A 21,623-nucleotide genomic window follows, 5' to 3' on the forward strand; every position below is an offset into this window, starting at 1 on the left:
CTGAGTCGACATGACTAATAAAAAATAGTAACCGTTCTCATGCTTTTGCCTGCAGGTAAGCTTCTGCAGCACACAGCTGAGCCTATATTTAAAGGGTTACCACATTTCTTACACACATTTGTTCTCATTTCCTATCTAATATTGCAACACCTCTCAGAGGGAGTCTTCCCCCACCAGTGCCTAACATGATTAGTGAGGATAGAAGTTTTCTCTATCCTGTACGATTAACTGATGTTCACGACGACAATTGAGACGAGGCTGTCACACGCACATGGGAGGCTGCAAGGCAAGTCCTTTGGGAAAGGAAAATATTGAGACACTGAAGGATGTTACACTTGGGAAAGGAGCCATCTACTTCCAGGGATGTGAAGCTGGATGTCACTCAGTAACTCCTAAAACAGAAAGAACTGTCACTTGATTCACAGGGAATTTTGAGGATGAAAATTGTATTAATAAAACCCTCTATTTATTTGAAAACATTAAAAAGAGGAAGAAAGAATGCATTGTTTAAACTTTTTGCAAGGGTGACAATATTTTACTTCACACGCATTGAACATACTACAAAGTTAATCGTATCATCAGACTGAAAAAAAAGCATACCTGAGCTTAATATCCTTTGCTGGTGTGAACTGCATTTTCCATAGCAGAAAATGAGAATGGCAAGGTTTTATCTGCCCAAGTTATCTGAGATTAGTATACAAAGCCACATTTTTAAAATAAAGGTAGCAGGATACAGCTGTAAAAATCAATAAAACAGGTGGATTGTTGGAGTGAAGCTTGTGGGGCAAAAGGAGTTCAGGATGGTAACAGAGTTAGGTAAATTTTTTTTGAGTTCTTTGCAGCACTCACAAGGATATGGGAATCCAATTTTAAATAGGAATAAGACTTTATTGAGTATTTATTCCCACTAGCAGATTATTATAGGTCTTTTTCACTACATCCATTTATTCTTGACAAATTTACACTAGTATTTTTGCTAAGACATGTAAGAACAACCTGACTGTTACAAAACCATAATGCAAATCAATAATTCTGATTTTGTAAAATGTGATACAAAAGAGGCTACCATTGCAAAAAAAAAAAAAGAAATGAGATTTGATTTAAGATTACAGGAATCCTCACTGGAGACTTAACAGGCATATCCTTTAATTTCAACAAGCAGCTGGTTCCTCTGATTTGATATGTGCCACAGGACCCATTCTCACTGATTCTTCAATCACTGACGCTGCATTTTAGAAGTGTTTCATTGCCACTCTCTCTTGATAGTTGGTTCTGTCTTTTTTTCCTGTAGTAGTAGATTGACATGCCAGCTCCAAGAAGAGTGAGAATGGCCGAGAAAACCAGTAGCCAAACAGATAGATGAACAGATGCATGAGTCTCTTCGCTCTTTTCCTTGTCTGAAAATGAAGGCATATTACTGTAAGAAGCCTTAGTAATTTTTTATTCCACAGAAGACATGAGAAACAAGGTGGAGATGTTCTCTCCAGTTTGGATCTGTCTATGACTTGGTCATTGTTCCGCAGTTGAACTCCATGACTAGTCACCTTCGTTGCAGTGGCGTTGTTTCTGCTTCCAATTAGGTGAAAAATAGAAGTGACTAGGAAATCAAAGTAGGAGCAATATTCTGCTTATATAAAGAGTCACACTGAGCTTTCCTGCCCCTTGGCCAACACTGGCTAAAGAGCATCCTCAGTCCGTACACTGTTCTGTACCCTGTTTGTTCCTACTGCCAGTCTGATATACAGTCCTTTATAAGACAGTGAAACAATGAGAGAACAAGAATCTTGCATCATCTTAATAGCTTTCAAAATATTGAGGAGCTTAGATAAGAAAATTTCCCTTGTTCTCCCAGTTTGGTGGCTATCACTGTTCTTGGCCCACTCATAATGCATAGGAAACATGGAAGAAACTTTGCCATATTTCTTGCTGCCTTATTGAAGAAATGGGGCAAATTCCAACTTCAAGTAAGACCTTTGGTCCGTATAGAGAAGATCTGATGAGAGCCACCTTTTTAACAGTCATATTTTAGACATGGACATGGGATGCTAATTATTTGAAAGTGAGTTTTACAATATTTTCATCTCAGATTGTTTACAATAATAACAATGTAATACCTATGGAAAAAAATTGCAGACACCTCCCCATAGATCTATATGGATTTTAACACTGAAGTTAAAGCTCTCTGTGCCTGTTCTTAAAGTCAGTCACAAGTTAGGTCATTGCTGAGCTCATCAGCTCAGGCTTATCCCTGAGGCAACCCAAATATGTGGAAGAGGGAGCACTCAAGCATGTCTAAAATATAGTGTGGGCTTACCCTAATTGATTTATAACCCTGCATCCCAGTAACTGTCAGCAGTGTTTGTTCTCTAAGAGGGAGTGGTTTGGGAAAACTCATCTGAGGTTCTTCTTGTATTTAGATTTTCATTAGTTTTTTCTTACAAAAATTCTTACCTTTCTTATGTGGAGGACTCCCACTTGGCTTGACTTCAGTGAATATTAGAGAAAAATAATATGACATGTCATCAGAATCCATAAAAGTTTGACTATTTCACTAAAATTATGCAGGAACAAAAAAACTCTGAAGGATTACTGTCGCGTTAATTATAAATGAAGCAAAAAACAAAGGCTCTATCTTCCTACTTAATATCATTGAACTATAATATTCATATTGTTTTCATATCAAACAACATTCAAATGCTGAATCTTCCTTATGTTCACTTACAAATACCTTTTCACACTTTTCCCTCAAATATTAATTTACTAAGAATGTGATATACAACACTGGAGATTAATTTCACATGACATTTTCCAGGAAGCTCTGCGTGTCCAGCTGGATTCTGCTGTTATGGTCAACGTAAGAGAGAGACAAACAAAAGACTTTTATAAAATCTTCCGCTGCAAGAGGTGCAAAAAAAGTTTCATGTTCTGAAAAGAGGCATAATTAAAAATACAAGATGTTCTTATTAAGTAAGAAAAAATTACCCTGAATCAGGACTTCCAAAGTTATCAGGAAAATAGTTCTCCTGGTTCTTACACATTACAGTTTGGAGACAATGTAGCTACTCAGATCATAACTTAACAAAACAAAAAGTAAAATGAAAAGAAAAAGAAGAATAGAATGTAAAACAACAGTACAAATCAACAGTAATCCTTACAGAGACAGGAAGTAGATATATATTAGAGCATCTGAGATATACAGATATATATTAGAGATGATTCAATTGATGGATTTTAGTGCTTCCTTATTACTTTAGTACTATTTAGGCAAAATATGCAGTTAATATTTATTTTCTGATAATATTTATTTTATTTTTCTTCACAAAACCTAGGAAGCTAACTATTCATGTCATTAATTTGTGGCCATTTATATACAGAACCAACTTACACATAAAAATATATATATTTCAAAACTAAGGGTATAGCTTGTTCCAGTCGCTGTTCTGAGAACTACCATGTCTTGCTACATCTTCAATATTGAAATTGTGTGCTTTCGACTTCTCAGCTGAACATAGTAATTTGAAATTTTATTTTAAGCAGAAAAAGAGGTTTTCAGCACAGAAGACTATAGATATGTTCCCCATGATTCACTGGGACTGACATAACAGACCCTGCAGCATTATATAGCATGCCCATAGCAGAGCAGAATGCAAAAGCTGGAAAATTAAACCTGATCTCATAGCTACCGCAAAGGAAAGTTCACTGCTTTAAGGACGGCAACCTACCATCTTTTAGAAAAGATTCATTCTAGCCCCTAACTGCAGAGAATGGAATGACAATGTTTTCTTTAAGGCAATTATATTTTATGTATCTCCACTTGGGAATATCAAAGAAGTGGCACTACCTGTGTTAGTTACCTCTGCGAAATTAGTCTAACATATTCAGAATTTCATGAAAGTTTCCAGAAATGCTAATGGATCAGGTTCTGTAGTGACTTCCATGAACTTTTTACTTAATAGAGAAATTCTCCTGATATTATCACTGCAACTCAAACAGTCAGCCTTTTGGTTTCCCTGATGCACTACTGGCTTTCAAGGTCTTTGAATTAGGCCCAGTAGGAAGCCAGCTATGGATACTGGGCAGTAATGTAATTTATGAATATTTCAAGCTGTAAAAGGAAGCTTGATTATTCAGACTAATTCCTCCTTGCATGGGTATAATAATTTTAATAACATTTCCTTCCAGGAAAAGTCATAATTTGCACAAGTGTTTGACAGATGGTGACGATGGCCTGTGTTAGCCACTCAAAATTTTTCTGAAAGTTTCATTCTCAGTGAGGTTGCTTACAGCATGCTACCATATTCACATGTGAGTGAAGACAGTGCTACGAGTTGCTCAGAGTCTACAAAAACAGGTAACTACAAATGTTTAGAAAAATAGGTTAAGCCAAACTAAACTGTCAGGAATTTACTTCCAGATATAGTTTATAAAAATATCTTCTAAACTAACCAATATTTGTTACAAAATTTTAGGCATCGCAGCAGAAAGGGGACTAGAGGGACATCGCAGAAACAACTTTTCACAATGAGGGTTGACAAGACTCCGTTAACTTAGAAGATAAATTGAGTCATATGTTGAACAAATCGCAACTGAGGGCTGCAAGAAGCCAAAAGAGAGAAACTGTATTCAGTAGTAACCCATGAGCCAAAATCAGAAATCCTCCAAAATAAGGGGGATATAAAATGATATAAGCCAGCATCTGTTTTAGAGAAGACAAAGCTTGAAAAAAGAACTGAGTAAGAGCATCAGGCGCATGCTCTATTTTTTTTATTTTAGCAAAATACCTATGGCTTTAGCTCAATCTGAGACTCTGGAGTGAATGCAGAGACCATCATGAAGGCCAGTTAAAGATAATCATAAGGCAAGTTATTTCTCATTTCTCTGTGGCTACCTCAAAATATAATTACTGTTTTACTCTTCAAAAGAAAAAGCTCATCTTACTTTTACCTTAAAGTTTGTTTAGTATTTAAAATGACTGCAGGGGTCTCACGATCCCTTTACTCCTCAACTGTTCTCCTCAGACTAAGATTAAGGAGGGTGATTCCCCCTTCTCCAATGTTGGTCCATGAAGAGAGGAGTAAGCTTGAGATTCATGGGTCCCCTTGACATTTGAGTAAATACATAGACATAGAAAATGCTAGAAAAGCACAAATTGGTATATACTTGTCGTAAGACGGGAGTCAGAAAACGGTTTTAAACCATCGGAGCAAAGGTGTCATCATAGGTAGGAGGAGTAGGAACAAAGAGCATAGTATTTTAAGATAGAAATTGGTAAAATGATGAAAAGGATTATACAGGGCAATTGAAGAAGATCAAGACATCCCTTTCAGTCCTGATGATTCCTGTGTGTCCATACATACATGTTGCATTATTCGTGCACATGCTGCATGCTACACAGCGCACATGGTAATGAAAGGGCTATAACATTTTTTAATAAACAGATCTGCTCTGTTACTATTTACAGCACTTACCTTTGGTTTTTTTGCAGATAAATCCTTTTTCAGAAGAGCATTCAGTGTTATCCCAATAACCGGATGGTGCAGTCATTTCAACACAGCGATGCTCCACACTGGACTCTTTCTCTGCCCAGTTGACAAAGTCCATTGCAGCATTGTCTAACCACAACCACTGGTCTAAAGTTAAGAGCAATACATTGAATAATAAATTTTAAAATATATCTCATGGATACTTTAACTCCTTAGCTCAGCAAATGACTTCAAAAGATGTAATAGTAATCCATTTCCTGTAGGAGATCACATTATTTTTCTTGCTAGGAGGTTGTTGATAGGAGGGTGTTTCAGGAAATGCTACAGTATACTGTACAGAATTACTAAAGGCATAGTTGTAGTACAGTAAATGGCATCCAAGAAAGCTATAGAGAGAGTAAGAAATCCCAGAGCACAAGAGATTTTGTTGAAGTTACAACTGAAAAGAAGTTTTTAGCATTTGAGTTCTGGAAAGTATTTAAGTTGCATATGTTGCAGAAGTAATCCCACAGCATGGGATACTGGAAATGCTACTCTGCTAGAATTCAAGCAGCTTTCACTGTGAGTTCAGATTTGTGAAAATAGTTTTCATAAAACCACACTGGATTAATGTAGGAGAAAGAATTTATAACTATGAAAGAAGAATCAGTTAAATTACTTTTTTACAGCTAAATTATTTTAAAAAACCTGCATAATAGTAAAATAAATATTTTTCCCCATATACTCCTTCTAGAAATCTGTTGGAAGTTTATTATTTAATTGTATCCAGATAAAATTTGCTCGGAGATATTTGTTTGCTATTAATCAGGTCATCTGATATTTGTAATGTCAGTTACTAATTAACAAGTCCAGGTATCCCTCCATTCAGAGTGTGCATCTGACTGTCTCTAGTTCACCCAAAGCACTATAAATCCTTACCACGTGCCCTGAAGGGTATATACACATTGAAGAAAAGTTGTGACATAAGTAAATGGAGCACCCCCTGTAAGAACGATACTGGGCTAAATGAGCAATTTTCCAGCACAACCCTCTGACAGGAAGTTATGACCACAAAGGCAGGCTCTGTTTGGTGCTTTAAAAAAATGCACACTTATGGCCCATGCTGCTGGAATCCAGGATCTACACAGACACTTGGCCACTGACCACCACTAGAAGGAGATCATAGAGAGCACAACATATGATTACATATATGCCTAAAGAGAAAAAGAGAGAGAGGGAGAACGAGATAGAGGGAGGGATATTTCATAGGTATTTAGGCAGAAGTTAACCAGATTTACGAGAGGACCCTTGAATCATCCACATTTTGATAGCTGGTTCAGTCATCCCAGGAAAGACAGGCCAGTTGCTGTTCAAGGACAGATAAAATCACCATGTCAAGCGACAGTGTTGTTACAGGAAGGTACACACTCACACGTTTTGAGTCTATAAACATATTAGCTTTCTTCATGGAGACAGAGACAGCTTCCAACAATTAGTGTGACAATTTTGCACTCTTAGACTTTATTGGGTTGAATTCGACTCACATTCTGGGTCTGAAATTCTAGCATTTCGAGGTGATGGTGAGAAACTTTATGTGGACCTTGACCAGAGAATTCAGGTCAATCATGAGACTTTGTCTTCTTAAACTACAGTTTTCACGTTAAAAGGATTGGAATAAGCAACACAGCGGAGACATCCTGGGCTAGGCACAACTCTGAATTAGTCTGCCGACTAAAACTTGAAGACTGTGTCAAAGAGACAAAATGTTTCTTTTCCTTCTGAATCATAATGTTATTACTTTGTCCCAAACCATCCAATGAAATTCACTTGGAGACCAGAGCACCTCCATAGTGTTCACTTCATATTATTAGCATAAATTATCTGCCAACTCAGGTGACTTCTAACATAAGGCTTTCGTAATGGATAGCGAAGGCCATCCTATTGCTGTTAAATATCTGTCTACATATATTACTGTTATGCATTAAAATAAAGTAAAAATAGATACTGTCAGTATCTTTCTGTAAAAAGAGATAAAGTTATCCTTAATTTTCTCATATTATGAAAGAATTTTAAAGTAAATGTTGAGGGGAAAACATTACCAGCCACATTTCTGTAAAGTCCTATCCAGAAACCTCCTACTTTGTTTCCAAGTGGTTGTACTGTGTGCATCAGGAAGTCAGATTCATCCACGTTTTCTACTGAAACCAAGGTAGCACCTGAAAAGCATTAGCAAGCAAGTAACAGTATTGTGCATGAGCAACTGCTGGAAAGTCTTACCCGTTCAAGTCTTTCAAAACAACTGCTTTTGAAAGTTTTACGTACACTTCTCTGCTCGCTTCACTATCGCTTCTTATGAAGGAAAGCCCTGCAGCAACAGGTGAGGGTGGCTCGCAAACCGCTGCTCCAGCAGCAGGCAGCTCATGTGGAGCCGCTGCTCTTTGTGTGGCCTCAGCCCTTCTCCTCATCCACTCACCCTTCCACCTTCCAGAGGAAGGTGCAGAAAGCCACTCATGTTAGTTTGTTTTCGTTGCGTCTGATTTTAAAATAGCTTTTTAGGTAATTGAAATATTCCTAATGATTTTTTAAATTAATGTTTCTACAGTTTTGTATGTATGTACTTATATACGTATGTATGTACGTATATATGTACTTAATATAAAACTTCCTTCTTAATCTTGTCAGTCAATAAAAAAGCCTCTCACCTAAGCGGGCACATTCCAGGGAAGCCAGGGCCCAACTAGTCCTAGCGGACGATTCAATGTAGTAGCAGTGGCCGTGGTAAGGAATCCAGGCTTGGAGTTCCTCTGCTTCAGGGCAGTCTCCGGGCAGCTGAGCAGGGTCAGTAGGGGCTATAACTTAGGAAGTGAACATAGTCTTTTTTAATGATTAGCCCATGAGGTAAAATATACATATATACATACATATATGTATATTACATATATGTGTATATTTTACAGGAAAGTAGACAGTATCCTGAAGCATACTCTTCTGAGGGTTTTAGCCCAAGCCATAGCAAAGTCCCTAGGATTTGGTAGACTAACGAAATTAATAATGTGTCATTAAAATGGTTAAATTCATTTGCTTACCATCTGATATTTTACAAACTGAAAAGTGACTTTCATTGCAAGATGCTGTTTTCCAGGTACCATCAAGATCTAGATAGACGCAAGCATTTTTCTCCTTTGGCTCTCCTGCTGCCCATTTAGTGTACCTAGTTTTCCAGTTGTCAGTCCATTTATAATAGCTCCCAGTCTGAAAAGAAATATGTCCTGGTGATAGAGATTGGTACATAAAAAGCATTGATACATAAATGTGCTATAAATGTGAATTTCCTTATGTGAATTTTTCATCCAAAAAGGCTTGTACTGCTCTGTTTTTTTAAACAACATTCACTGTGCTAAGCAATGTCACTGGATGCTGAATATGAGAGTTACGTAAGACCTATGTATGAATAGTGTACAACAGTGCACTACTGGAAGCGAGCGGGTGTTGGAAGAAGCACAGCTTTGTACTGTGCCAGAACACTGCAAGAGCCTCAGGCGAGTCTGTCTTGGATCATTTTGCAATTCCTGAATCAAGAGAAGTAGTTACACAGAATTCACCCTCTCTGCTCTGCTTTATTTAGAGTAAGACAGGGAACAGGTTGATGAGTAAAGATTACTTGATATTAAAAACTCAAAATCATCTATAAAATATCTCTTTTATACTCACAATATTTTTATTAATATAATAACACTTATAAGTAGCCATAGATATAGCAGAGTTAAACTTTCAGATCTGCTAACAATTGCAACACGGTAACAGCTGCACATTCTGGCTTGTGACTCCCAGACTGCGCCTTTATTTCTTTTACCATTTCTGTAGCTTTCTGTTTCCACGTATTGCTTCCCAGTATGACCTTTTCTGTCTCTCTTTCCACTCCATTTGGTGCATATAGTCTTTGAGCAACTCTAGCAGGAATGCTAGAAATCCATGCATACACAGCAAATCCGTCCAGGGGACAGTTCTCGCATCACCAATAAGACTGTGGCAATCAACATATCGATAATAAGCAGGAGAGCTCACTGAGCACCCAAACCTCCTGTCTATCCAGCACTCTTACCATATTGCTGTTAAGACCAATCCATACAGGTTTTCCATATTTCAGTATCTGGATCCACAGGAATGAATGGATATAGGCATCTAAAATGCTGGCAAGTTCTGCTGATTTGTCTTGGCAGTTTTTTCTGGCCTCTTCCCATTGCATTTTGGATGAGATGACTGAATAGCTACTGTCACCATAACGGGCAAAATCAGGAGATGGATTTCTTGTTGATACTTCAGATTGTATAGCAACTATGAAGAGAAAATTGAACACAAGAATTTACAACATACCATTAATCTCTAATATAGAGGCTCTTAAAATATATGTAAGGTACAGTACCAGCAGTAAGTGAAAATCTTCTTTTAAGTTCATGAACAACTTTTTAATGAACAAAATCTTGTTACAAAGCATGAATAAAATTTGTTAATGTAGAAAGCAGAGTGAAATCCTAGATGCCCTGAAATAGAAAATACACTTGCTAGAGACCTGGCTAGTACAAATATTTTATTCATAATTTGGAGATTTGATTCCTTATGCTTTAACGTATCTTGCTGAATCTGGATATCTGAGTATATATCTATTCCAGATCACTGATGGGGAGGACAGTGGGCTAGGCTTTTAGGGCATTTACGCAGGTACTACGTTATCACAGCTTGACACTTTGAAACTTGGTGTTAGCTGATTATCAGTCGCTGCTTGACTCAAAGCCATTAGCCTGTCTGCAAAGGCCGCGTGAAAGTTCTTCGCACACTTGAGCATCTGTTTTTATCCTGCGGATCAACCATGTGTCAAAAACAGCATAGCTAGGATTAAAGAAGATACAACTGCCCTCCTGAAACCCTAGACTTGCTGTGCAGGGAGAGTGGGTTTCTTAAAAGCAAGTTAACTGTTATCAGGCTGTCCAAGCTGATTAAAATGAGGAGATAGATTGTCTTTATTAATGGTATAAAAAAGGCAAAGAAACACTGTTTTGCTGTCTGTGCTTTGCCTTCTCTACTTCCATTATAATGTTGGGCTGCAGAGATTTGTATAATTAGAATTTTACAGCAGGAGAGTCACCAATCACTACTCATTTTGGTGTAAAAAACCTCAGTATTCTTCAGCAGTGAAGAAATAGCCCAAAGACTGTACATGCACCATAAGATATTCAGTATGAGGGTTAAGAAAGGGTTATCTGCTATGCTCTGAAACAGCCAGGGAAGATCACTTTAAGAGCATGATTTTACAATGCACTTAAAGAGAATGCATAAAGCCTCATACTTCACTGAGAAGAAATCTGTTTCCCCTTATTATTGTCTAGTACTATTCATGATTTAGACACAAAAACCCAATTAAGATAATGATTCCTCTCTAGTAAGATCTGTGGAACAAACTATGCTTTTAAAATAGTCTTGCCCTAAGATTGGTGGATTTCTGAAAGCCTGAGAGACTCAAAATGAGGCTCAAACTAAGCTAAAAAGAATCACATCTGTTCGCAATGTGTTTTATATTCATCTTATTTAACTGAGGTACTCATTTGATTTAGGAGACTGTGTTAAACAGAACTCACGGGAATTCATCTGGCATATATAGCCTCTCTCGTTGTCACAGCTATCATCTCTCCAGCTCCCGTCTGTCTTTATCACGAAGACACAATCTGTCTGCAGGATAGGGGACATACGCTGTCACTGAAGAGGCAACAAGGAGGTGGTGAGCTGAGCTCCTTGCACTTGCGTAGAGGAAGCATGTCTATCTCCCGTATTTCTAGTGCAAGCCTGCATTTACCTTAAATGAAGCAGAATATCTTACAGAAAATGTGTGCTCTGTACTAGTGGTTTGCAGTCCTTATTATGCTATCACTATCAGATACCTTTGGTAAAAATCAAAATTTCCCTTTAGCTCCTTATTTTTAATTGCTTCAAGATGTCCTTCCAGTAGCTTCTCTGATTTCAAGATTGGCTTTGCCAGGCTTTTAGCATTTCATCTGAGTTTCTTTTATGCTGATTGAAACAAATTTTAGTCATAACCAACGTGATTGATCGTAGATGTTAAAAAATCTCTGGTGACTAACTTCTACCACCATTTATTCAGAAACTGCAAGTGTCTTTCCTTTGGAAAAGAGATTGAATTTCAGCAGAGTGATGGCCTTTATATTAGTGATATCCTTTTATATTATCAGGAACTAGTATAACAATATGGGAACATGTTGTCCAGGAATGGAGCATATAAACAGAGAGACAGATTAATGTTGCAACAGCCACCTTAATTTTGATTTGTGCCAACATTTCTAAGTTTGGATTTGCAGCTTTAATGTATGGAGTAATGTAGTTCTTGTACATCATCTAACTAATGTAATATATGCCTCTTTGGATTTGTTTTAAAGAATTCGTATTTTGTAATGGCTCAGATGGAAAGCACAAAGTCTCTCTTCTTCAGAATCTCTGCCAAATATATTGGTGTATTAGGAATGGCTATCAGGTGATTTGCTAAGCCCTATGCTGCTTATGAAGGACCTGTTTCAACATCTTGTTATCTTGTTAGAAAAAATCTAGCTGCCTAAGATTTAGGTTACTTAAACTTTCAATACCTCCACAGTGTCGTCCACTAGCTTGAGATAGTCATAAAAGTCGAAGAAACTTTGTTTCTTTTCTGGTGCACCCTCAACCCAGTTGGTGTAGGAAACAGCGCTTCCATCTGTCCAAAGAAAGGTGGACTCTGTGTTGATATCGTTCATTCCAATCCAAACGTCACTTGTGACTCCCTTTAAATGATAAAAGAGGAAGGCTGGAGGGAAGCAAAGATTCTTCATTAAGGGAAGCCCACTGTGCCTTACCCAAGATAGAAAAATTGTGCACATGCCCAGAACCCAGGGCCATATTAAAGAGATAACATTTCCCACAACAGCTACCTTTTACTGAATGTTTAGGTTAGCACCTACAGGAACATATCTTATGCAAGCGTTAAGGCTGACAAAACAGTCAAAGAGCAAGCTCTGGAGCAAATGAGGAAATGTTCCCTTCCCCAACATGTATGCATGCATTATACTCAAACAAATCCTATCACCAATAAGAGAGAGGAAGATGCAGCTGTCTGTTAATTTGAGGGAATCACACTCAAAACAAACTGGAAGTTTCATAATTTCATGATCAAAGCTGAAAGAACTAGCAATACACTCTTTATTTCTTGTATGTAACAATTTAGCTAACCTTTCATACTTTGGAGTTAAAACCAAGCATGAACTGATCTAGCTAATAAACAATTTTCAGAAGATAATCCTGTGATCTACATTGGACAGGATAGTACTTTCCTTAGCAGGAGGTTAACATCTGGCTTTATGACAAGTAACCAAAATCCCATCTGGTTCAATAGAGCCCATATATGTACCTTGCACTTCTTCATTTGGTATGGTAGCCAGGTTTCCTCCCAAATCTACACAAGTGTCTCGTGCAGCATGCCATGTGAGCTGTCTTGTTATATTGGAAGCAAATGTTTTGAAACACTGCAGGGGGAAGAAAAGAAAAGCATGAATCAAGCACTTCACTGGAATCAGCAAAGAAGAAGGAAATTGTTATATGTGAATAATGCCAATTAGCCATAGGATGTACCTTTCTCCAGAAAGAGAAAGCGGGGCTAGAATAATGACAAAGCTCAAGAGTGCTAAACTGCAGTTGTCATTAATGGTGTGCAAATTCTTTCTTTCAGTAATCAGTTCTTCAGTTTCACTGTCATGCACAATTCACTGAAGATACTTTTTGACATACCTTGTTGTTAAAAAAAAGCCAACTTTCTGGACAACCTCCAGGAGGCAATGGAGAAGCAAAAGTTGAATTAATAGAACTGTTATGCTTTTCACATATAAAATTATTGGAGGAACCACAGTTTATGTCATTCCATAAGCCTACAAAATAATTAGATTGAATCAGCAAGTGTTATAATACTATTTATAGAAATAAATTAAATTTTATTTATTAAATAAATAAAAACACTTTTTATTTTAATTTGTAAAGGGGGTAACCTGTAAAAGAGAGTAAAACAGCCATGCATTACATTTATGCACTGAACTACTGTTTACAAAAGCAGATGTTTATGTATGTTAGCTGCTGAGCACTGCTACTCGGCCAGTGTCTAGCAATTAAAAAAAGAATGCAGGACAGCGAAGAAAGGACAAGTGGCTCAAAAGCAATCCTGTGATCATCAGTTAACTTCATTCTACTTTTTCTCCCCCTCAGAGAGTCTGAGTAGGAGAATTACAGGAGACAGAGGACAAGAGAAAAAAGATGAAGATATGATGAACATTTTTGTAGCAGAAAGCAATTTAGTGTATTTTGTATTTCAGGCTGCAGCTTGATGTGAGGGCCAAGTTAACATGACAGCTTTGATGAGCCAGCTGAAGCTCTAATGCTTGCACAGCTGTCATCCCTCGTGCTTAATTTGAACTGCCTGACCCTGCTGCTCCTCATCCTAAGCTCCCCACAGAATCTGTTACCTGTTTGTGGTTTGTTCAAGCAATGGCACCATTACATTGCAGACCACAGGGGACATATATCAGTAATCAAATTTGAAAAGAAAATGGGAGAGGAATGGATGAGATAGGAAATACCATATCTAACTGAGGGCACAATATGCTGTTTAAAAATGCATTATGAAATATGTTTAATCTCCTGGTGATCCAAGTTAATGCAGCATTATCTAGGGATTCAATTTGCAGATTAAATTACCTAAGTTTCTAAGTACCTGTTATAATCAATAGAGCACTAGGTCAGGATTCATTTATCTAAACAGAAGAGTTTAGTGCATTTGAGAGGCTATGCAGAGAGACGGAAGACATGTCACAGTTCCTCTGGAAAACTTACACTCAGGTGGGATAACACTAGGACATTGCAGGTGACTACAGTCATGTATGTTTTGGCAACTGAATACTACTCTAGGGTAAACTGAATTGCTCTTCAGGCAGCGCTGGGTGCACCGATAACATCTCCTTTTGACCATAATGAGAGGTCAGGGGCCTAGCTCACATAAGCTACTTTTAGTTGTCAGCTCAAGCTGAATGCTACACTTATGGTCCAATTCAGCTGTCCACATGAGGGCTTCTAGCATCATCTGAGATGAGCTCATGACAGCTGACACATCTACATGGGGCCTAGCAGATACGACATGGACCTGTGGGTGAGCCACCTTTTCTGGACCAGCAGCTGAAGGAGGTAGGATGCATTTAGAATAGCAGTAGATGCCTCTATTTGAGCAAATGAACTTCGCTTTTAGTGACTTCATACAAATGCAGAATTTTAGATGGGACTGCTGGATGAATTGTTTAGAAATCATAAGTGGGGAGACTGGCTTCCTTCTGTCCTCACTATCAAACTCCCATTAGTGTCAGCTGAGTTACAGAGATAAAGCCAAGAGGAAAAATTACCCCTAGGGTTTGTTGTGCAAGGTATTTACATTCAAGAGGATTTAAAAGTGCCTAAGACTGCCTTTGAGGCAAACAGAAAAAAGTAAAACGTAAAATTTTAGCTGTTACTCACCTAGGTCTGACATCATTACCACACAATTTTCATCATTATTTGCAAAGTTGGGTTCATTGGGAGCCCAAGCCACATAGGTCACAGGAGTCCCATCTATCCAGCTTAAAAAAAAGATATACTAACAGTTATTAATTAAAGCACTTCAGTCATTGGATAAGAATCCTAATGAACACCCACAGGGAAGAAAAGGTCCATAAGCATCAAAACTAGAAGGACTGTTAGGGATTTTCTTTTCCTTACTTGATTATTGCCATTTGATGTAATTTATGTAAAACGTTACTGGTGCCAAGTAGAAACAAACAAACAAACATATTTTCCACTGATAGACAGGAATCAATCATTTAATGTTAGAAACTATTATTTAGCCTGCTGTAATATAGGGAAGAAAATTAAATGTTTTATTTATTTTAACTGATCTGGGTGAATCATTTAGTTTCACAGTCTGAGTATTTCTGATACTTTCATAGACACAAAGGCAGCAGACACTTATCTGTGGATTTTACTCTGAAGAGAAATCTCTCAATAGGTTATTTCTCTTAACTCTTGGGTCTGGAGACTAATAGGCATTCTCTCAGCTTTAAGATTGCCCTTTGAGAAGTATCAAAATTGACATTTTTCTTTATACGTACTCCATTTTTTTTGAATAAATTGCTATTGTAGGAAGAAGAGGTTTGATCCTGTATTTTAATCAAATCTCAGAGATTAGGTCACTCAGCTGGAAGTGGGAAATGAAGTTCAGCTCCCTCTTCTGTCTCTCGCTAATGTGTTGCACTTGCTCTAAATAAATGAAATGTTCACTGGAATCAAGCAATGCCCCATCTCCCTAGTTAGTGTCGTAAATCAGGAGGTCAGAATTGAAACTATGATATATTGATAGAAAGCATATGAAAGATAGAGTATATAGCATGGAACATATTTTGTGCATGTGTGTTTATGGGTTTTATAGATAAAAAATACAGTGTAGTAAGGTGTTCCTCCAGTTTATGAGGCAAAACTTTGAAAGAGACTTGAGAAAGCATGTCTGCAGAGTACTTGAAGAAATACATCTGCCAAGCCTTTCTTCCTTTAAGTGATTATTCAAGAAAAAAATGTGCTTTTTTCCCCTTAGAGAAAACTGCTGGACTTTGGACTATTCCAGGACTATTCCATACTGCTTTGTACTCAGTACATACAATTGCTTTCAGTCCTTGAAAATGATATATTTTATTGCCTCCAGCTACAAAAAATGCAGTATTTGTTTCTGCATGTTAAGAGCTGCAGTGATCATGTTAACTTACCTAAATTTTTTATCAAGACTCACTTTCAAACCAATGAAGTACGGTGTAGACATACTCCAATATTTATCCTAGAAGAGAAAGACACAATTTTAACTAAAAAAAAAAAAAATCATTAAAGTAAAACAAATAGAAACACACTGGCCATTGATTAGGTCCGTACTAAAGTCAGTAGCACTAAAGCATATGCTTATAATTAAGCACAGTCATATGTTTAGATATTCAGGTGCAGAAGTCAGCTTTCCACAGCTGTGGAGCACTGTCTGCAGCATCAGAGCTGCAGTCCTGCAGCTCTAGGAGCCCATGGGACGGGGTAAGAGAGAAGTAGTGCTCGAGGAAGAAACTGCTGAATGTTTTTTCTCCTCTCTCCAGGACTGCGGCACTGTCTCTTTCCAGCCTCATGTCTCTCTCTCACACTGAGGGCTTCCCAGACCAGCACGGCAGCTTCCCACCTTGCTCTTCCAACTGGCCTGCCTTACAACCTCAGCATGCCTGGCACGGGAGAACAACAGAACAAACCCTGAGGGACCAAAAGGGTTGTGCAGACAAACACTGATTTGACATATCAGAGGACAAGGCGCTTTGGGGGGAATTTCATAGATCACATCTCAGGCAGATTTCAGTAGTGAACAAGCTCACAACTCTATCATTGAGGCAATTCATTTTGGGGGAGCAGATTGTCAAAAGTGTTTCTACTTTAGGCTATTAGTTGATATTGATTCTTACTCTTTTTTTTAGAGTTCTCCTTAGGAATGTCCTCTCACTATTACTATTAACAACAACCAGATCTGCAGAATTCTTCCTGCAAAACTCTTGGGCTTTTTCCATAGACACACTGTCTTTGCTGATGTAGTACAGCTTATCTTCATATATGACCCATCCATCCACAGTGGTTTTATATTCTGGAAGATAAATAAGGTAGCCTTAAATTCTGCATCTGTGGAACATAAAAGTTTGTTTTAGAATAACGATTTTAATAAAAAATAATGAACAAGATGATATACAAAAACCTACCATATGTGTTACCTGGTTCAGAGTTTAGAGGCATTCCTGCAAAATTGAAGAGAATAGAATTTCTGATGTGTTTTATTACGTAACTTACGATTGCCTGCAAAACCTGAATGAGAAACAACTAGAATAGAATTCTGCAATCTTTTGCCATTGGGATAAAAGAAGCACACTTAACCATGTACTTCAGCTACACATCATTAAATCTGCATGGTCATTTACTTTTATATTTGCATCATAAGCTGTATTTCATGCCAGTAAAGTCATGGCTTTGCCTGGATTACATTCCTGCACAGAGCAATGTAAAGGAAAATTGCTCTGACATTCTGTAAGCAAGAATAGAGTTAATTAAAACATTTTCAGCTTTAGTTTTACAGCTCCTTTAATGATGAAGCCGTAAACAGATCATAATCCTCCAAAGGGGTGGATTATGATCTTCTTATCAAGAAAGATAAAGTTTTCATTAAGTTTATTTTGACTCTATCAAAAAAAATCTCTCAGTTCCAAATATTCATAAGCAAAATGAGATGTATTCTTAACCATACTGCTATTGCTGTGACCAGCCTAGGCAACAACCGCCAAACATACCAAAACTGCTGTGAGCCTGAAGACTTTTCTCGTATGAAATGGTTTCCTGATCAGACCATTATGATAATGTCTAGAGGCAGCAGACAATTTTCTGTTGGAACTATTTTCCTTTGGAAAAAAAATCCGATCTGGTAGAATTGAAATATCCCATGCAAAAGTTTTAATACTGTCCAAAGCTCTGGTGGATTTCAGGCAGAAAAGCTGGTGTCCCATGGCTGTGCAGCTCACCATGTGTCCTGTTAGTGGCTGCCTGGGCTGCTTAACAAGAGACATACCCAAGCTAGCTAACTCCTCAGTATGTTTTCAGCAGGGCCCGCAGGGCTATGGTACATCAGTAAGGGGACTGGAAGGCAACAGGAAGTTAAAACAAAACCTTCTGCTTCTGTCCATCTCCCACTACCTTCCCTAACTCCTTTTGACTGCCAATAATTTATGATAAATCCAGTCAAATCTCAAGGCAAAAATACATTTGGTGTACGCTTTCTCTGCAACTTTTTTTCTTTCTTTTTATTTATTTATTTTTTTAGCTCTATCCATGTAGGCGCAAAAACTAGTATTGTAAGGCATACAGAGCTTGTACTTCCTACAACATAAGCACACAAAGTAAAGCTTCTTACTGTACAGAAGTTTACAATCTGTGAGGCCCTGGAAAACACACAGATTATTTATAAACCTAATTTACATAGAGAAACACATTTATTTATTTTCATCATCTATCACTGAAAAATCCTGGCCCATATTATGTTGCCTAATTCTTTTTGCTTGCACTTGCAAAAAATATAGTTTTTGAAATTTTTTATCTTTCTCCTACTACTCATTAGAAAATAACTACTTAAAATGCTATTTTATTTAAGTTTCCTACTTCAAAGGAATAAATTACCTTTTTTTATTTGACAAACCCAGTCATGTTGTGCTTCACAGTGCCAAATAAACCATTTACCAGAAAGATACCCATCATGAAATAAGCCACAGGACATGTCTTCTCCTGCATCTCTTGGACTATCATCCCATTTTGTGTACCTAACCTGTGGAAGAAATCATCCTCGTTACTCTTTTCATCTCAATGACAGTTTCAGCAGTTATATACACCACTGGCCAACAAGAATAAGCTGGGTTTGCTTGAGAGATTCTCACTAAAAACAGGTGAAAATATAGGAAAAATAATAGTCTTAAGAATTTTTCCAGTTGAGCAATGCCGTCAATGGTCAGGGAATCAGGCTCGCTTGCCCTCCAAAAGCATGGAGGGCTTTTTGTCTTCACATCTCATCCTCTAGAGGCAGTCAGAATAGGAACAGGCAAATGAACTGTTTCCAGTGGGCTTCTTCATGCCGCTAAGAATTTCACCTCAGTCCCCCTGGTGCTGCTGCTGCTGCATCGACAAGGTAAGTTTCACTTAATTGACTGCAACCTGGTTCTGCATACATTCACAGAAAAAATGCATTGATTATAAAGATCACACCTCTGATTCTGGAAGACGATGAGCCAGCAGTTACTGGGGGGAACAGGAGTATACTGGGAAACTATCTTGTATGCTTGCTGTATGCTTAGCTCTTAACATGCTTCTGGCCACTGCCAAAAGCAGGACACAAAATCTGATACAATCAAGTTTTTTATTCTGATGTGTTCATATTATATTCTAGGAAAAGAAAATATGCTGGAGTGGTGTGCAGAAAGCTACAGATCCCAACTAAATGATGATGAGCTGGAGATGACTTCCATGTGTCCAAATGTATTGATGTCATTTTACTCATGATAGTAAAGGTTGGCAGCCATGTAAATGCTTGCAGGATTGGCGATCTCTTTGAAAAGAAGAGCAGTAAAACAAAAAAAAAAATTAAAAAGCACATGTACAAGCCCCAAAACATCCTGAGCAAACAAATGTTATAAAAAAATTAAAATACTCACTGGAGAGCCATCACTCCAGGCAAATCCTTCATCTGGATTCAAGGAAAATATACCAAGCCAAATCTTTTCAAAGCTACAGCGATTGTCACTAACACAAATTATAAGATAGAGCAATGTGTAAACATCTATGATGCAAATGACATCTAGAAATAGATCAGTAAATCTGGTAGAGCACATTCTAAAGCACAGTGAAGTTGTAATATCTCATTTGACTTGAGTTAGCTTTGGGTGAAGTCATAGAAATATCTAATATTTATCTCCCTCTTACCCACCTCACCTGACTATTTGATGTAGTCTGGTAGCTTTCACTAGACTTTGCAAGTGCTTACAGCTGCTGGGATCTCCAGTTTGAATGTGCTGGGGCAACTCATGTAATCGGCAGTGCACCCAATTGCAAAGCATTGGCCCTGGAATAGTGAACTATGGAAAGACTATTGTACTAATTTAGAAATATAACAGATGTCTTTAAAAATGTGTTATTGTTACCTGAGACAAGGACTGCTTCTTGAAGGAAGCAAGATTATATAAGACAATCAACACCACAAAGGAGCTGTAAGAACAACTGACATTGTGCCATTGCTACCTGTGCACTGGCTCAGTGGCAATGACTTATTTGTCAACATTATTCATAGTATCAATCTTGAATTTCCTCTATGTTCTGTTCTCTTAGGCAAGGAAATGCCTTCACAAATTGATTCTTGATTCTGAAAACGGTTCAAGTGTTGACTACTTAAAGGTGAATCAAAAATAGGGTGAGTCACTGGCCATATTTCCTACCCTATTAAAAAAAAAATCTCCGCAATTTCTTGTCTTCCTAAACGATATCTATTAATCATGACACTGGTATATGAAGCTCCTGCATATAAACAACTTTTTTTTTCATGAAACAGTTAAAAATACTCATCATTAGATAAAATTTCAAAGTAATACAAAGTTTTTCCGCTTTTAAGGAATTCATATGTTTCAGAAATCATCTAAGAACATTTATAATAGTTCATATTAAATATCTCTTAAATCTAGTAAGATAAACACCGAATAGACACTCACCGTATTGCTTTTTTTACTAACTGCATCTCCTCCTGACTATTAACAGTAGCCAAATCCCCTCCTATTTTTCTACAAAAATGTCGAGCTTCAAACCATGATTTCTTTTCAATATTTGATCTGTGAAAACACTAGAGAAAAAATACTTTAAAATGTATTGTGCCTATTTTAATAAAATAAAGAAACATAATCTCTCTTATGTGTAAATGAAGTTTCGTACAATTCAAATAATACTCCATAGGTGAAATAACATGGACTACCATTGATTAACTAGTCACAAAATTTTTACACTTACAGAATGATCTAGTTAGTTACCGTAGGGGTAACAAAGCAAAGGAAGCATTAGAAGAGAATAAAATCAGCTCTGACTTGTTTTATCTGGAGGAGGACCCAGGATTCCCTCCAAAAGGAGGGAAAGGACAGTGGTTGTGGGTGAGAGAAAAGACGTCGTGAGAGGAGTCTGAAGACAGAGGCAAAAGAATGATCTCATGGTGGTTCCCATGTCTCACTTCACATTTGCAATGGGTTGTCTTAACAGTTTGGTAATTTAACAGAGAATGAACACAAGTTTGATTAAGGCTAGAAAGAAAGAAACTTCATGATCTGGGGAAAACAGAACCCAAACAACTATTGTTCCAGGTGAGTTTGAAAGAAATGAAAACATTAATGTAATAAAAAGACAAGGACTCCTTAATTCAAATACAGTGATAAAAAATATTAACATCTCAGATTTATTTAGTACCTTTTTACTCTG

The 21,623-nt window shown here is 37.4% G+C and overlaps 1 protein-coding gene across 1 annotated transcript in view; it reads right to left on the bottom strand.

The window, feature by feature from the left end:
* Positions 1-690: 690 nt before the first annotated feature.
* Positions 691-21,623, bottom strand: part of LOC104143280 (macrophage mannose receptor 1) — a 37,087-nt gene continuing 16,154 nt past the window's right edge. The window contains exons 13-30 of the mRNA XM_068934636.1: positions 20,873-21,000; positions 19,826-19,913; positions 18,801-18,945; positions 17,339-17,374; positions 17,051-17,226; positions 16,328-16,395; positions 15,051-15,151; positions 13,287-13,423; positions 12,910-13,024; positions 12,113-12,309; positions 11,096-11,186; positions 9,565-9,797; positions 8,549-8,714; positions 8,165-8,317; positions 7,562-7,678; positions 5,469-5,630; positions 2,452-2,484; positions 691-1,397 (exon numbers count right to left, since the gene is read on the bottom strand). Coding sequence (XP_068790737.1) covers positions 1,213-1,397; positions 2,452-2,484; positions 5,469-5,630; positions 7,562-7,678; positions 8,165-8,317; positions 8,549-8,714; positions 9,565-9,797; positions 11,096-11,186; positions 12,113-12,309; positions 12,910-13,024; positions 13,287-13,423; positions 15,051-15,151; positions 16,328-16,395; positions 17,051-17,226; positions 17,339-17,374; positions 18,801-18,945; positions 19,826-19,913; positions 20,873-21,000 — 2,331 coding nt within the window. The 3' untranslated portion in view covers positions 691-1,212. The remainder of the gene's footprint in view (positions 1,398-2,451; positions 2,485-5,468; positions 5,631-7,561; positions 7,679-8,164; positions 8,318-8,548; positions 8,715-9,564; positions 9,798-11,095; positions 11,187-12,112; positions 12,310-12,909; positions 13,025-13,286; positions 13,424-15,050; positions 15,152-16,327; positions 16,396-17,050; positions 17,227-17,338; positions 17,375-18,800; positions 18,946-19,825; positions 19,914-20,872; positions 21,001-21,623) is intronic.

Source organism: Struthio camelus, chromosome 2 (assembly GCF_040807025.1).
Source record: "Struthio camelus isolate bStrCam1 chromosome 2, bStrCam1.hap1, whole genome shotgun sequence".
NCBI lineage: Eukaryota > Metazoa > Chordata > Aves > Struthioniformes > Struthionidae > Struthio > Struthio camelus.